Genomic DNA, 16,435 nt, shown 5'->3' on the forward strand with positions numbered 1-16,435 from the left:
GGGGGGTGTTTTAAAGTGGTGAGGGAGGAGGTGAAGAAAGGAACAATAGGAAGGCATGAGTACCAGGATGCAAGAACCACAGTGGCACAGACACAATTGTCTGCTCTCCTAAGACATGGTGGAGTGGATTTTGCAGAGTGCAAATACACATGAAGACAGCTCAGATAGAATTCTTAAATATTGTAGAACCAGGGCCTACACCATTAAGGTTTTAAACACGAACCAGGCCAACCACACGTTCTCTGTAGTTACAGAGAGCAAGTGTAAAACAAAAGAAATTCTAATGGAGGATGGCAATAATATGATGACAGATACTCTTAGGCACACAGTGCGGCATTCTGCACAAGCTACAAGCAATGGAGCAGCCTTGCATTAAAACTAGGTGGGAAGGAACTGCAGTAATTTGGGTTTGTGTTCATGGGAGTAGATGTTATGATGAGGTAGTTATAAATAGGGGGTCCACTCGCATGAGGTGAGGAGTGCCCCCTGAAAAAGGCTGAGCACGCTCTATGCCCATTGACTTTTGCACCACTGGATCAGACCCTTTTGTATCCTATCTATTTATCTAATACTTAGGTACAAAAACTATCCTACATTAATAAAAGGTTTTTTATCTTGTTTAATAAAATTTTATTTGTAAACAAAAATCCAATACAATTTTTAAAAAAATAGTTGGTCATTATTAGTAAGAGTTTGAGTGAAATGACAAAGTCAGATAATCTTTTAAAAACCAGAGGTATGAAAGGAGATTTATTCCTATTTCTTTATATTAGCCTGACCGGGAAAACAGTTCCTTTATATTCTTCTAAAATCTGACTGAACACTTTGAATCTCCCTTAAAGAAATCATTGTGCTGAGCTGCCCAGCATTCTTTGTTTCCACCGCTCTGATCCTGTTGGGTTTAAAGGCGTGTTTGCTGGACTACAGATCCTGTTATTTCCTCCTTCACAGTGGTAGGTGTTCCAGGCAAGTCCTTTGCTTCCAGGTATTCAAGTGCCCCATACATCACTATAGCCACCACCAGCACAGCCATTACGATGTACAGTTTGACATAAACATGTAAGAAGGTGCTGTATCCAAAGGCGATGACAAATCCCAATGACTCCCAGAGTCGATAATTAGCAAAGGCTGCCTCTTTGTGCTTCTCAAATAAAACTCCATAGAGTGCTGCAAAGAAAGAGAGATGATCTTTGTGATGGTAAGTCTGAACACATTCTATATTTCCTACAACAGCAGCTATATTTCCTTCCCTGTAAAGGTCAAATCACAGGAAAATACAAGCTTGTATTTTATTCTTCTCTGTCATGCAAACTGTATCCCATAGTGTTATAAGAAGTTAAATAATACATATAACTTGGTGAATATATCCTAGTTGGGAAGGTGGGGGAGACAGCTATAGGCAAGGAAGAAAGGATGTTTTCTGTTGAAGATTGAAATGAGATGGCAGGAAGTTTATTCTAGACACCAAGAGCCATGAAGCAAAAGGCTCTTACATAAAGTGATGAGAACAGAAGAAGGGAGATGAGGACAGTGCTAGATGCAGTGAGGAAGTAGGATGAGGAGTAGAATGAGAAGCTTGATCTAGGTATTTATCTGTCCCGTAGTGTTTCAGTGTAAGATCAATGAGGTGGGCTTAGGACACACTCCTCTTTCTGGCATCTTCCATTGACTAGTGTAGGCCCCTCCTAGCATGCTGGCTTTTGTGGATCCCATTCTCAGGTGCCTATATCTCCCTATTCATTGTATAGGGAGCCTAGATGCCTAACCCAAAATTTGTGGATTCCAATGATTTTCTAGGCACCTAAAAGTTAAGTGTTGCAACACTCAGCATGGCAATGCCTAAGGCCAGATCCTTAAAGGTAATTAGGCACCTAATTGATAGATTAATGGACGTGAGCTGCCTGAATAGCTCTGAGGGTCTGGGACTATGTCCCTTTGTAAATCTGGACCTGTAACTCTAACTTCTGGGTTGAACATGTGCTAATAGCTGAGCATAAGTCACACAGGAACATGAGTCTGGTGTCTCATCCCAGGCCCTAACCAAACGTTTGTCCATAGCATAAAACTTTTGGCACAAATTGGTAGGTCAGGTCTGAAATGCCCCAGCAGCGCTGTGCTTCCTTGGTGCGATGCCTGATTCCAGCTGCCAGAAACAGCCCCTTGCTTTTAGAAGCATAAGCCCCAACCTCATTTTTCAAGCGTTTCCCTTAACTCCTTTCCCCCTAATTACGATTAGGAATGGGCACAAACCAGGGCTGCTGAAAATAATGTGAGCTCCAGTTCTATCACCTTTCCAGACTGATTCATATCATTTCTAAGCAGGCACGCAAGGCTGGAAAGAATTTTATTTTGCTACCCTCTACTTGGTTGTCCTGTACACAATTGTTATTGAAGAACTGCAATTATTAGCAGGAAGGCCTGTGGCAGCTGTGTTCAGTTTAGATAAGAGTGGGTACTGCTCACACTAAAATGGAACAGATTCCATTCAAAATAACTAGGGACACACATAACCACCCAGCCACTCAAAAACATTAGAATATATATATATATAAGGAAATAGGTGAAAGGATTCATTCAGTTCTAATTAATATCCTCTAGGGGGAACCCTTGATCAGTATTAGGGTACATATCCATACCAGATCAAAGTAAATCTTCTCTGATGATCTCATAAGTCCTAATTGTGCACCACAACCTAGTGGTCTTACTCAGTTTTTCTCAACCTTTAATCTAAGATCCCAATGGACTTCAATGGGGGTTTGCCAGAGTAAGAAATGCAAGATTTGTCCTTTAAACTTTTATTGTAAAAGGCATGAATCTTGACTCACACTGCTGTAAATCAGGAGTAATTCCAGTGAAGGTAGTGGTGTCATACCTGTGCAAAACTGATGTAGGTGAGAGGAGAATCAGACCCATATAGGACTCCTGAACAGACTCATATAATACTGGAGATCCCATGGTGTGATGCAGCATTATGATGTAATAACATTGCATCTCTCCACAAAGGGGTAATGTTATCATCAGTGATGCTATGTGACTGTGTAAAGATGCAAAGTATTGTGCTGTAGTGATATTATTTTGTCCTGCAGCACAGCTAAAGATAAGAAGAAAAGATATAGGGGGGTTGTACATGTATGAAGAACACTTATTGTGCTTCCTGGTCAAACACTAAATGTGAACTTGGTTGAATGACCTTCCAGGAACTTAGGAAAGAAGGTAGGGTGACCAGACAGCACATGTGAAAAATCGGGACAGGGGGGTGGGGGTGGGGGTAATAGGAGCCTATATAAGAAAAAGACCCCAAAATCGGGATTGCCCCTATAAAATCGGGACATCTGGTCACCCTAAAAAAAGGTGACACCTGTACTAGGGAACAGTTCATAACAGTGGGTAACCATGCTGCTGCACCACAAGACACATTAGCCACAATCACTCACTCTACACCAATATGAAAAACCATCCGTTGTCAGTGACTACTCTATGGTTAGGAACTGCCATCCCTCCTCAACCTCCTTCTATGACCTTGGGCACTTCCCCCCTGTTTTTTTCTTTCTCTCCGCTGTAAGGATGTGCCGCCACTTTTAAGGGAGATACAGCCCAAGCCTCCTGTTAGTGGGCCATGGTCCCTTTAAGGCCAGGCATTCTGAAGGATGTGCTATCCAGAAGGAGCAAGTTGCGGAGCGCAAGGCTTGCTGGGAAAGAGGGAAGAAGGATAAAAGACAGGGCCTGTTCCTCAGGAAGAAGAGAGCCTGGGGATGAAACAAGAACTGCTGCATGGTTAAGAGAGCTGGGGAAGAAGCCTGGGAAAGGTGAGCCCAATAGGCAGGACCCCCATGGATCAGTATATTGTTCCAGGCAGGAGATGAATGAACTGTTTAATCCAGGGAGGACAAATAACTATTGATATCAGCCTTACCTCAGCAAGTGAACCTGGATATGAGAGGTGGGGTGATTAGGCTTGTGCTGGATGCAGGAGAAGGATGTGGCCTGGCATGAGAGAAGAGGTGTGGGCTTGTAGCCTGGTGTGTGCACCTGCTCTCATTTAGGGGTCCACAGGGAGAGGGGGTTCTTCCAGAGTGGTTAGAGGAAGCCTCACCTTTCACTCCCCTCTATCTAAGGGGAAGACCATGGATCTTGGGAAGAGGATTATAGCCTGAGCAGGGCAAAGGGACTGTGTTTTGTTTCCTTTGGCCTATTTGGGACCATGAAAGGGTAGAGCATTTTGATTTAGCCAGAAGGTAAATTGATCCAAACTACCCAACCAACCAGAGGGAAGCTGAAGCATTACAGGGGAAGGGACGCCCAGCTATACAATCTGACATAGAACCTGGTAGGCTGGCCATGTCATACTCCCCCCATCTCACCCTCGAGAGAGTCAGCCAGCACCTGTAATGCTATGTTAATAACCAGATCTGAATTATAGTTGCAGTTAAAAAAGATTAAGAAATGGAGAGAAAAGAAACACATGATAAGATAGGAGAGCACTTGTGATGGGGTATACCAGACCCTCTGAGGCCCTGCCACACCCCGCCCCAGAAAAGGGCAGTGGAGAGGGTCCTCCAAACTGCCTAGAGCGGCTATGTGGGACACCACCAATCAGGGCCAGCAGCCTAGTATAAGAAGAGCTGCAGGGCCAGAGAGAATTGAGTTCCTTGCTGGAGCTGTAGTAGTGTGGCTGGCTGACCGACTGACCTACAGAATCCTAGACAGGGCACTGCGGCCAGAAGCCAGGCAAAGCAAGAAGGCGCTCTGAGCTGGTTGCTGGGACTCCATTAGGACAAGGCCCTGAGGTAAGGGTGAAGATGGGGGGGCTGCAGGGAAGTGGCCCAGGGAATTAGAGAAGCCATGCGACATAGATAAAGGGATATAGCAGACGGCTGCTATCTACAGGGTTCCTAGGCTGTGACCTGGAGTAGTGAGTGGGCACGGGTCCCCCGCACAACCCATTAGCCTCTGGGGGGAAGTAGCCTGGACATTGAGGCACCCTAGAGAGGCAACTGAACTATAGAGTCCCAGTTGGACAGCTGCAGCCAGAAGGCCCAAGAAGAGGGTGAAGACATTGTCACCAGGGAGGGAACCTTGGGGCACTATCCCAGAGCAAGGACAAACTAAGGGCTTGTCTACACTGGCACTCTACAGTGCTGCAACTTCCTCGCTCAGGAGTGTGAAAAACACACCCCTGGGCGCAGCAAGTTTCAGCACTGTAAAGCGCCAGTGTAGACACTGCACCGGTAGCTATGCCCCTCGTGGAGGTGTTTTTTTTAGAGTGCTGGGAGAGCTCTCTCCCAGCGCTCTGCAGTGATCACACAAGCCACGTTAAAGCGCTGTAGACTAGCCCTGAGAGAGAGAGTGCAGGCTCTGGCACATGCACTCAGCCAAGGGGGTGCTCACGAGAGGTGGGTGTGCCTCGTTACAGCACTTAAACTGTGTCTTGCTTGTGGCAGGCTATGGAAAATCTTGCCAGCACAGGTTGGGATATTCAGTTAGGAAGACTAAGGTTGGTGGTTGTTAGACTTTATGTGTTCAAAGGCAGTCCCTCAGGCCACCATAGTGCATGACTCTTTCTTGATTTGTCCTGTTTTTAATCTTTAGGTTGTGTGTGCCCCCGTCTTTAAAAAGAAGAACTTCCTTTATTCTCAGCAAAGTGAGGTATTGAAATATATTAATATTTGGAGTTTTGAGAACATTTGCATCAACTGTTTATCTCAGATGTCAGTATATACAGGCCATGTCTACAATGATAGCTCTATATCACAACCTGGTTATTAACTTAATTACCTCTGAATTTTGATTTTCTTTCTGGAATTTAATGAGCATTTCAAAGATATAGTTTGATCATCCATTACCTTGTTCAAGGATGTCCCCTTCCTCCATTTTGGCCAGGCTGATAAGCATTTTAATTAGTTTCTCATTCCTGAGTGTTTTTCTGACTGAAAGGAGGGTAAGCATATTTTCTGAAGCCCGTCTTAAACCCATCACCATGTTTTATGCCCATGTACAGTAAAACAGACTGCATGTAAATAAAAAACATACAGAATACTATATCTCAGTGAGGCTCGGTTAGCTGTCGCTGGGACTTACCATTGGTTTGCGTCTGCCAGATGGCATCAGCTAGGCCCCAAAGAGCAGGGAATATGAAGAATACAGCAAGTTGGTTTGGGTGAGGTTTCCACAGCAATAGTGCTATTATACAGGCAAGGTTTGTAATTGTAGCTGTATGTTTAGGAGAGGAGGAGAAAACATAATTACTGTTATAAACTGGAAATTTCATATTAGATATACAGTGTTTCAGCGTCTATTGCAAGACTTCTTCAAACTCTATTGAGTAAAATAAGGTCAGTGAACCAGGAAGGTTCCAACATTTGTACTCATCAGTTTAAAGTTACATGAAGACACTGCAATACTCTCTTGGTCATCAGTTAATATTGTACAATAAAACAGTTGGTACAATATTAACTGATGACCAAGAGAGTGTTCACATAGTCATCCCAGGCCATGTCCTAAATAGAGAGGAATTCTGAGCTAATGTAGATATTAACCCACAGGTTAAGACCTACCAATGGGAATAGTCAAGCCAATGTACCACTGAGTAGGCATAGGGGACCCCAGAAGACTTTGAATCCTAATGTGATGTATGTGTCTACTGGTAGATAACTGAAAGGATGTTTCATTCTGTTTTCCATATTCTGTCTTTAAATATAGATTTTTGTTTTTTTAAGGAACCATTAAGATCATCTAGGTTGCCTGTTGAAGGGGTGGCTGCCATTTTATTTTTCTGCTTAGATGGAGAATGTTAGTGAGTCACTGCATTTTGATCTCATGCTCCAAGGTCCTGATTCAAAACCCACTGAAATCAGTGGAAAGAGGGGTGGGTGGGCGGTGGCTTTGAATCACATGTTTATAAAGACTGTAACTTCTTTGTTTTCCTTAAAATAAAATGAGTCACCAAGAGGGAGGAATACACAAAGAGCAAAAATATGTATGGCAAAAACTGAACTAGAACCTGCAAAGTTCTGAGGTTCTATATTAAGAACTCTAAATCTCTTGTCTCTAGCTTTAAAGCTACCTTAGGGAAAATTTCTAGGGCAATGCATGTGGAATCAAGCAATGTGGTTTCTATTAATAAAGGGAACCATGCTATGGAATTCAGGACAATTCATTGTAATAAACTTTCTTCAAATGGCACAGAAATCTCATTTTCAGATACTCAGCTGAAAATGAAACACTTGCCTTGATATTTTTCTGCCCTGGTAAATTATTTATTGGAACCACCTTTTTTCAATGTCCACTGAAAGGAGCCCTTAAATATATCCATCACATAAGTCTCTTCTCCTCATAGTACCCAACACACTTCTTGTCCATATGCAGCACGTCATTCATTCTAAACTGGCACACTGAGATAGTTCTCTCTCTTGCTTTTATTTTCATTTTTTTCTGTCCTACAAAATGGGTGGCAATTAGGACACAGGACTAATGTTCAAAACATATCCTGCAGCTACTGCCAGTAGCCCCAAGTTCACATTTCCTCCCCAAGGACCAAGCTAATATGTTAGCTCATTACTCACTGTGTTTTTTAACCAAAAGTAGGCAAGGAGTTTGGTCCTGACAGAGCTATTGGTAAATTCAGATCTCGTTGAAGCAAATAGCAATATTGCAATGGAATTCAACAGGATCAGGATTTTGTCTCTCCTTATTGGGCCATCTGGCATCAGTCACATTAGCTCCAAAGAACTAACAGCTCAGCCTGAGTACATAGTATCACCAAAAGCAGGGTGAGCTGAGCCTGTCAACAATGGAGACATGCTGAAATGAGTCAATGGAATGACTTGAATATGCCGCTTAATTGCAGCTCCTCTCTTCCCCAGCTCCTCTAATGAATGAAGAGTTTGCCTCCAGGTATATCTCCTTCTAACTGGTAACCTATAGCATGATGCCCCCTGCCCCATGCTCTGGGAAGGGAGCACAGGATTTGTCTTACCCGATGAGATAATTGGTCCTCCAAGCAGTCTTTACATACCTAATGCAAATAGGGCTTTTCTGCCAGTAAACTGGGAAATCTTTCCAAAGAACAGAGAGCAGAACGAATTTGCAGCTGAAAAGGAGATCATCACATAACCAACAAAATGTATCCCCAGGGCACAGGTCACATATGCCTAAAGAAAAGAGAACAGACACACGGCATTATTATTCACAGACAACTACTCGCCTTTGTGGCCAAAGTCAGAGGGTCTTATTCTCAGAGCTGGTGAATATTCATACAGTGTAGACATGATCAATAAAGCACAGTTATGTATCTCCACTGTCAAGTCTCTGGAATGCTGCTGTATCTGGCCTCCAGCAACATTCCCATCCCAGTTCCCAGTGAGACCTGCACCACAGTAGCAGCATTTCTTTTAAAGGAACAGGGGCTGCATTTGGAGCCCTATTTCCCCTTCAGATCAGCCCCCATGGTAGTGTGTGATGGGGTCTACAGGCCCCATGCTGAACCAGGGCAGGGAGTAGACAATACTGGTCCTGCCCCTCAACAGGTGCAAGGCATGTTCCCAGTGGAGGAACAGTTTAAAGGGACACTGGTAGCCCAGGAGAAGGTGAGAATGAGCTGGCACCAGGAAGCAAGGTTGATGCTGAGAGCTGTTCAAGGAATGACAACAGCTTTGTGAAGGCTGCGCTAGCAGCAGGGACTTGGGCTCCCCCCTCCCTCTTTGGGAGTTGAAAGCCATAAGGGAGAGAGATTGACTGACTGAACAGGACACTGAGAGACTGAGGAGAGTCTGCTAAGCCAGTGACCCTGTTCCAAACTGAGGAGCTCCAGACTGGTAGGAAGTGACCTGGGGGTAATATAATTTGGGGTAGCTCAGTAACTGGGCTGGACACTTTGAGAGAACTGCTAGTGCTCTGTGTTGGTATCTGGTGGAATAGGTGGGCCCAGGTCCCCCTACCTTGCTCCCCCGTCCTTTGTAGTGACTGAGCTTTGGGGGGAGCAATTGGAGCATGAGGGGGTGATTGAGGCCACAGCCAGGATGACTAGACCAGTAGAAACTGTAAGACCATGAGCTGACCACTAGGCCATCTGGTCACTACACCTTCTTGCTACATAGTGGCACAATAACTCTCTACCCTTCCTTGGCTGGGATTGGGATTTGAACTCTAATCTCCATAAAAGAGCACCCCCAGAAAGGGAATGGATTAGTAATGGGTACATCCTCCCTCCCTGGTTGTGCATGGTGCTTGAACACTACAGTTTCAGTTGAGCAGTCTAAAAAGATGTTCATCTCCTTCCCTATTTCGGATTCCTGGGAGACTTTCGGAATATACAGCTGAGGAGTAAGTCTGTTTTGTGCTGATTTTTTGAGAATGCATGTGAGGAGGGGTGGTTCTGACTCTTCCTTATCACTTCAGGCTGTCTGGTTTTGAACAAGTAGCTAGATAATGTTTTGTAGCCAGCCAGCTTACAGATCAGCCATCAAGCCATTCAGTAGGATTCAACAGGGGGATTTAACTTCACATCCCTAACTTAGTCTCCCTATACCAGTGGTTCTCAAATGTATTTGCTCATGCCCTCCTTCTTTGTCTAGTAGTTTATGCCCCCCGCCTGCTACACAAGTACATATACCAATAAAAAAATCAACATGCAACGCTCACTAAATATTAAAAACAGTAAGGCATTGATTCAAACAGAGCCATTTAAGTATATAGGAAATACCAAGCCATGCCACCCTTATTTCTGCTCTGCTGCTGATGGCAACACTGCCTTCAGAGCTGGGTGCCTGGCCAGCAGCCGCCACTCTACACTCTGCCTTCAGAGCTGGGCGGCTAGAGAGCGGTAGCTGCTGGCTAGGAGCCCAGCTCTGAAGGCAGTGCTGATGCCAGCAGCAGCTCAGAAGTAAGGGTGGCATGGCATCCCCTGAGAAGGTCTGGAGTTTTCTGAAACTTATTGTACTAGTGACTATGACAAAAATGTGAAAAGCATGAGCCAAGACAAAAGGAAGCCTGAAGAATGACAAGGTGGCATGATAGTGTTAAAGAAGAAAAAACTTGTATTTGAACTAGCGATATTTTTGGACCTGTTCCAGAACTCAGGATGAGCTAATCAGCAATTGCTCAGTGTCCTGTATTTGCAAATCTTATTTTAGAAGTTTCTAATTTTTCTTCCAATTTTATGCTGACTCCTGTAATAGCACTGACTTCTGCCTTTTTAAAACTGCCATTGATTTATAGACCTGGAAAAGAAATGTGCAATATAATTTTAGACAACTTAATAGAACTAATAGTTTAATAGTCTTAAACAAAAATGGAACCAAAATGTCTATGCAATACTTAAAAAGTCAATAACATTTTAATGATCAATAATGTATTCATTACTGAACAAATACCAATATTATACCTAATTCTAAGGAAATTTTTAAAAAAACTTTTGCTGTAAACTCAAAATAATTTCTTTCCAGATTTTTTTTTTTTTTGCTTTGATTTGGTTACTGCCAGCCACTTGTATTTGAAGAGCTCAGTCAGAGTTAATTCAAATAGTATTAGGCAGTAATTTAGCCTTGCCAAGAATGTCCCCTGCCACTGAATATATATCATTTTACTCTGAGTAATTATCTGGTAGATGAAATAGTATTAAGCAGAGGTAAATTATAAAGAGATCGGGTATAACTAGGAACATTCAGTCCCACCTTTGTATAGTCACCAGCAAGGAATGCCTGTTCAAACCCACTGTACATTGTCAGAGGGATTAGGAGACACTGTCGCTTATCTTTAAGATGCTGGAAAGTTGCTAGGAATGTGGACCAAAAGGACTGTGTCTGCATCTTTTCTGTCTCACTCTCTGCTTGGTTGGCTTTGATTTGATCCAGAAATAGAGCAATCAGCAGCACAGCTATCACACCACTACCTGCAAAAACAAAACAAATGCATGAAACCAGGAGGGAAGCCAAGAGAATGACAGCCAGTTGGTTTATTATTATTCAGACTTAGTGCTTAGTTCTGGGTCACATGTTTTGGTGGCTGAAAGACTGATTTAAATACAGCCTTGTGGCCATTACTATCTAATTAAAAATGCCTGATCTAAGGTCCAGTCCGCAATATGCCACTGTGCACTTCACAAAATTCCCTCAGCTGAGGTGTGACATACATGTTATGACAGCCGCAAAGTCAGCTGCACCATTACATCAGAACAATCTCTCACTCTTCCAAGTCATATCGGAGGTCGTAGGGAGGCTAGCATGAAAGAGTTCCCTTTGCATCTATCAGCAGCTCCTAGCTCAACTAGGTTACATCCACGTCCAATGCCAAGATATTCATGGTGAGTAACAGTCTTCCCCAAAATACTTGAAACAAATAAATATCAGGCCACAGGTAGAATTTTAACTTTTATTTTCCTGGATCCTGCTACAGATTCCTTTTTGATTGTCATCTCAAAACAGTGGTGGGAGCTGACTTGCCTATAACAGTAGTGAATGTATGGGACATGAACAATGATCGGAGGCAACTGCATATAGCTTGATAGATCAATTATGTGGCTGTACACTAATATAAAAACTACAAGTAACGGAGCACATTGACAGTCAGCGCAGATGATCATATATATATAGGGCCAAATTATCCTGTCACTATAGTGTCATTCCACTGAAGTCAACAGGACTGCATTAGTATAAATTAGAACAGAATTTTGGCCCAGGATGTCTGAAGCAGCAGCAGGTGATCGTTTCCTTGATTAAAAACTCAGGGCCTGACTATCTTTTTTACTACACTGGTGTAAAGCAGGCATCACTCCATTGAAGTAAATGGAGTTATAAAGTGAGAGGAGAATCAGGCCCACTGCATGTTTAACATGCTGCGCATCCATGCATCACTGTAACACTGTAGTTGTATGTGTGCATCTGCCTATCCATTAACTCAGAGCCAGATGCTTTGTGCTTTTCATATCTCCTCCCAATGCAGGGGCAGGCTTACCATAAATTGCACAAAACCACTAAACTTGCTTCTTAGGTACATCCCCTTAAGACAGTGTTAATATTAATGTTCTCATGAAGCGATTACAGGTGTTCTGTGACCGCTGGAGTGTAGCCATTAGTGATGTGAGTTATTTTTAATTCAGTTAGGGTTTATAGCAGTGTTATGGACTTATTGCAGGGAAGTGAGGAGTGCATGAAAAATCAAGGGACATTTGCAGGATAAATAGTCTATAAATTCCTATAGTGAACTGAGAGCAATTGCAAGAGATTAGCAGTTGTGAGGCTTATAAATATAAACAGAGAAGTCCACACTCTGGTTTTCAAAATAACCCCCAAAACTCTACAAGATAGCCTAGCTATTTATCCTTCTCTCCAGCCAAGAACTGCCAAGTACACCTCTACCCCGATATAACGCGACCCGATATAACACAAATTCAGATATAATGTGGTAAAACAGTGCTCCGGGGGGAGAGGGGGGTGGGCAGGGCTGCACACTCAGGTGGATCAAAGCAAGTTCGATATAACGCGGTTTCACCTATAACGCGTTAAGATTTTTTTGGCTCCTGAGGACAGTGTTATATCGAGGTAGAGGTGTATATAGTCATCTACTAAACTGAAGAGACATTTAAAATATGTCTATGAATGAAATATTCAGATATTTGGTTTCCCTCAAGGTAGGAAAATAATATCTCTTATTAAGAGTGAAAGAGAAATTGAGACTGTTGGAGTGAGGTCAGTGGAAGGCAGGATTACATTCATTTTGTATGAGCAAAGCTTAGGGGAGCACACATTAGTAATCAGATTTAGAGTTCAAACTCACAACCCAAACTCACACTCTGCAGAAAGGTAGCAGCTCCAACATACTCCAGATGAGGTGGAGGGTGTGTGTGTGTGGGGGGGTTCCTTTTTACTTCCTCCTTTTTCCCATTAATTAAGCATGGCAGATTTGAGGAGTTTTGCCAGATGACACACTCCCTTCCATTGGTGTATTACACATTTAGTGTTATATCTCCACACAGAAATTGCATATATCGGTAGAAAACATAAAACCATGTCAAAAGGTGAAAGGTGACATATGTGGCTGTCAAAAACCTCTCCCCTTTAACCAGAGGGGAAGATTTTTATCTACCCAGTTTGGAGTCAGCTGCATTATAAGCTTTACTCACTGCTGTAAAATGTCTCTGAGTGACATGAGCGTTCTTTGTCTTGAGGACTGGATTCCAATTAAAGTTGTTTCATTGGCTGCATTAGTCCTAATTTACAAGTGCACACTGAGGGGAAAAGAGGGTATGAAAAGAGATACCTAACTCTGTTCATGTGTTTCCTCAGAGCAGAGGATGTTGTGCTGCCTTATCCTTTTCCCCTTGTCAACAGCTAGATCCTGACTTCAGATCTAGGAAAACACTACATTGGCAAAATGCAGCCACACTAAGGTGGGCAGGCTGTAGTGCACTCTTTATTCCTTATAATGGGCTTTTGGCCACATGTAGACAGACAAAATAGTCACTTGACAACTGTACCAGCTCTGGGCCCAACTCTACTCCACTAGCTTGGCCAGTGGAAGGAACCTATGAGCAGCTTTCACATACTCCATCCAGTGTGGGGGTGGGAGAGGGGGTAGTGCATACAATACCAATGTACTGGTATCATAGTGGTGCTGCAATAGGGTCTATTCCAGAGGGTAGAATGGAAGCTGTTAATTCTCTCCCTCTGCCTAGAGGAAGAATAATTTATGCCTATCCCTGAGTGTTGTGGGGCTGGACCAGCTATAAGGAATTATGTCCTCTAAGCACAGCTGGGGTGTATCTAGACTATGTTAAAAGGATTTATTTAATGTTAGCTAACCTGTTTTAACTATTTCAAAACCCTAGTGTAGACAGGACAAATTGTATTTTATAGGTTCTCTCCTAGGATTCACTTCAAGATACAACTTGCTCTGTCTACACTAGGGTTTTAATAGATTTTTCCAAAAGGAACCACTATTATTTACTATGATTTATTTGTATTATTGACTTACTCTGACCTCCTGCAGAAGACAGGCCAATGAACTCCATGCAATAACTTCTGCATCAAGCCCATAGCTTGTGTCCGAGCTACAGCTTGTCTTTTAGGAAGACATCCAGTCTTAATTTAAAGACTTCAAGTGATGAAGAGTCTACCACATCCCTAGGTTTTAAAATAAGTGAGTGAACACTTAAGAAAACTCCTTTTATCCTAGTTTAGGCACATCCGAGAAGACAGACGTTCTGTTTGGGGTTGAAGCTGAATCTGGCGTAAGATTCAGGGAGGTAGGAACTGTAATGAGTCATTTTTGAACCTGATGAGTGCTCTCAGAGCCTCCATGTCATCAACCAGGGCTCAGCCAATCCACAGGTGCAGATCTCACCAGGTGACCCCAAATCCAGGGACCCACTGAGAGCAGCTACTTCAGTTTGTTCAACATTGCTACCCCACTGGGAGTATCACCTGCCGCTTGGTGGCACTGACACTCTGCTCCTGCCCCAGTCTCTGCTTGCTCCTGTTCTGTTACAGTCCCAGCCCCAGCCTGTCCTTGTCCCCACTTCTGCTTTAGTCTTGTTTCAACCCCGTTCTTGATTCTGGCAACCACTAGGCTTGACTGCTGCTGCTCCAACCTCTACCCCAGACCATCCACTACTCAGTTTCTGACAGGCTCTCTAGGAAGAGGCTGGGGGTTCCTCTGTGGGGGTTGTCTGAAGTGAGCCACATTTTAAACCTTTCTTTTGGACATTGGTTGAAGAAAGCCATATTCTATGGGGCTTTCCTTAGCCAAAGTAAAGACTGGTCCAAGCAGGAGAGGATTGTGTGTGCCTAAATCTCTAAACTCTACCTTAATTGTAATTTTCATTCTAAGTACAAATGTAAATATAAAGGATGTCCTGCTCCTTTAAGGACTAAAGGAACACAGAGTTGCACAAAGCAGCTTGGGCTTCTCAGAAGGAAACTGGTTGCAGCTCAGGAGAAAGGGGCTTTCCTTTTTGTCAGCTCAGATTGGAGGAGGAAGCTGGAAACATACTCTGCAAGCTCATTTTTTATTTCATTTGCATCTAGTTTCCCTGTAAGTGATGTTTGGTTGAGACCGCTAGAAGCACATACCAGTGTAGACACCCAACAGGATATAGATTAAGGTCTTGGTTGGCCCACTCGATGCAGTGGTGTTAGTTGTAGCATTTGTCATGCAGTCATATGCTCCACAGCACATCAGGTCTTCTGCTGAGACTTCCGCTACTTCAGTAACAATGAAAACAAAGGCAGAACATGAGGGAGGTCAGATAAGCACAGTTCAAGGCAGTAAGTAGAAATGAAGCCAAGTAACACAGGCTGATCATAGATCCAAACTTCCCCAAAATTCAGCAATATTCTAGTTTACCCATTTATAAAGAAAGGACCAGCTACAGAGTTTGAATCCTGAGTTGTGCTGCTCCAAAGTTTGGGACTGTTCTTAGCTGGGGTTTTGGTTCATGCCACTCTTTATCAATAAGCCCTGTGCGGGAGGGGCATGCTTCCAAGGCCTGAAGTCACCCAGAGTAAACTTCAAAAAGGTTGATGGTTCAGTTCAGCACTCAAAAGGTTTTTTTTTACTTTTTATTGAAGCCTTGTTTGAATTACTTGGGTCTGCAAAGCTGGGCTGGAAATCTGAAGAAAACGCTTCCCTAGCAGATTTCCATCTGGGTCACAGAAACCACAGGAATTGCTTTCCTTGAGATATTGCACTTTAGCACATCCATGAAAATGAAATGCAAGTTAAATGAGCTTTTCTGAACCACCAAAAAAAAAAAAAAAAAATCAGTGCAAGTTCTGGGTAAAGGTTGGATAGGTAAGGTTCTTAGTTTGTCCAAACTGGTCCTCCCACCTCATAGTGTGTATTTCCAGTGCAACAGTAGCGCCAGTTAGAGTACTGAATAAGTGGTTATCTGTAGAAATGGTCCTAAATCAGTAATCACAGATCTGAGGTCATCCTCACTTTGTGAGTGTTTGAAGTTCAAATAAGTATCTGGATCTCAGATTTTTCAAATGGGCCCAATTTGTTATCCTAGGTCAAACCAAAACCCCTTGTTTGGAATAGCCCTAACTTGGGGGTGTACAAAATCCAGTTCTAGATCTGAATTCTTCAGTTGGGATCCATTGCAGGTTAGTTTCTATACATGTTTGTTGTAGTAAGGAGGACAGTAGACAAAGTTACCAAACTAGAGCCCAAGCAACTTGAGTTCTGGTCCCACCAGTGAAGCTCGCTAGCTATGTAACTTTAATTAGTCACTTTTCTTAGTTTTCCAGTTGGTAAAATGGAGCTAATGATGTTTACCATTCATTACAGAGTACTTTGACATCTATGGATGAAAAAGATCAAAGTATTTAATAATTAGTTTGTAAAAAAATAATGTTGGGATCTTTCTGGATGAATGGCACTGAAGAAATAATATTAAAGAATGATCTAACATTTCTGGTTGCTCTTAACGCTTCTGAAG

General features: G+C 43.0%; 1 protein-coding gene across 1 annotated transcript in view; it reads right to left on the minus strand.

The window, feature by feature from the left end:
• Positions 1-601: 601 nt before the first annotated feature.
• Positions 602-16,435, minus strand: part of UNC93A (unc-93 homolog A) — a 33,499-nt gene continuing 17,665 nt past the window's right edge. The window contains exons 5-9 of the mRNA XM_024112108.3: positions 15,066-15,197; positions 10,671-10,888; positions 8,015-8,150; positions 6,079-6,210; positions 602-1,167 (exon numbers count right to left, since the gene is read on the minus strand). Of these exons, the coding sequence (XP_023967876.2) occupies positions 902-1,167; positions 6,079-6,210; positions 8,015-8,150; positions 10,671-10,888; positions 15,066-15,197 (884 nt within the window). The 3' untranslated portion in view covers positions 602-901. The remainder of the gene's footprint in view (positions 1,168-6,078; positions 6,211-8,014; positions 8,151-10,670; positions 10,889-15,065; positions 15,198-16,435) is intronic.

Source organism: Chrysemys picta, chromosome 3 (genome assembly GCF_011386835.1).
Source record: "Chrysemys picta bellii isolate R12L10 chromosome 3, ASM1138683v2, whole genome shotgun sequence".
Classification (NCBI taxonomy): Eukaryota; Metazoa; Chordata; order Testudines; family Emydidae; genus Chrysemys; species Chrysemys picta.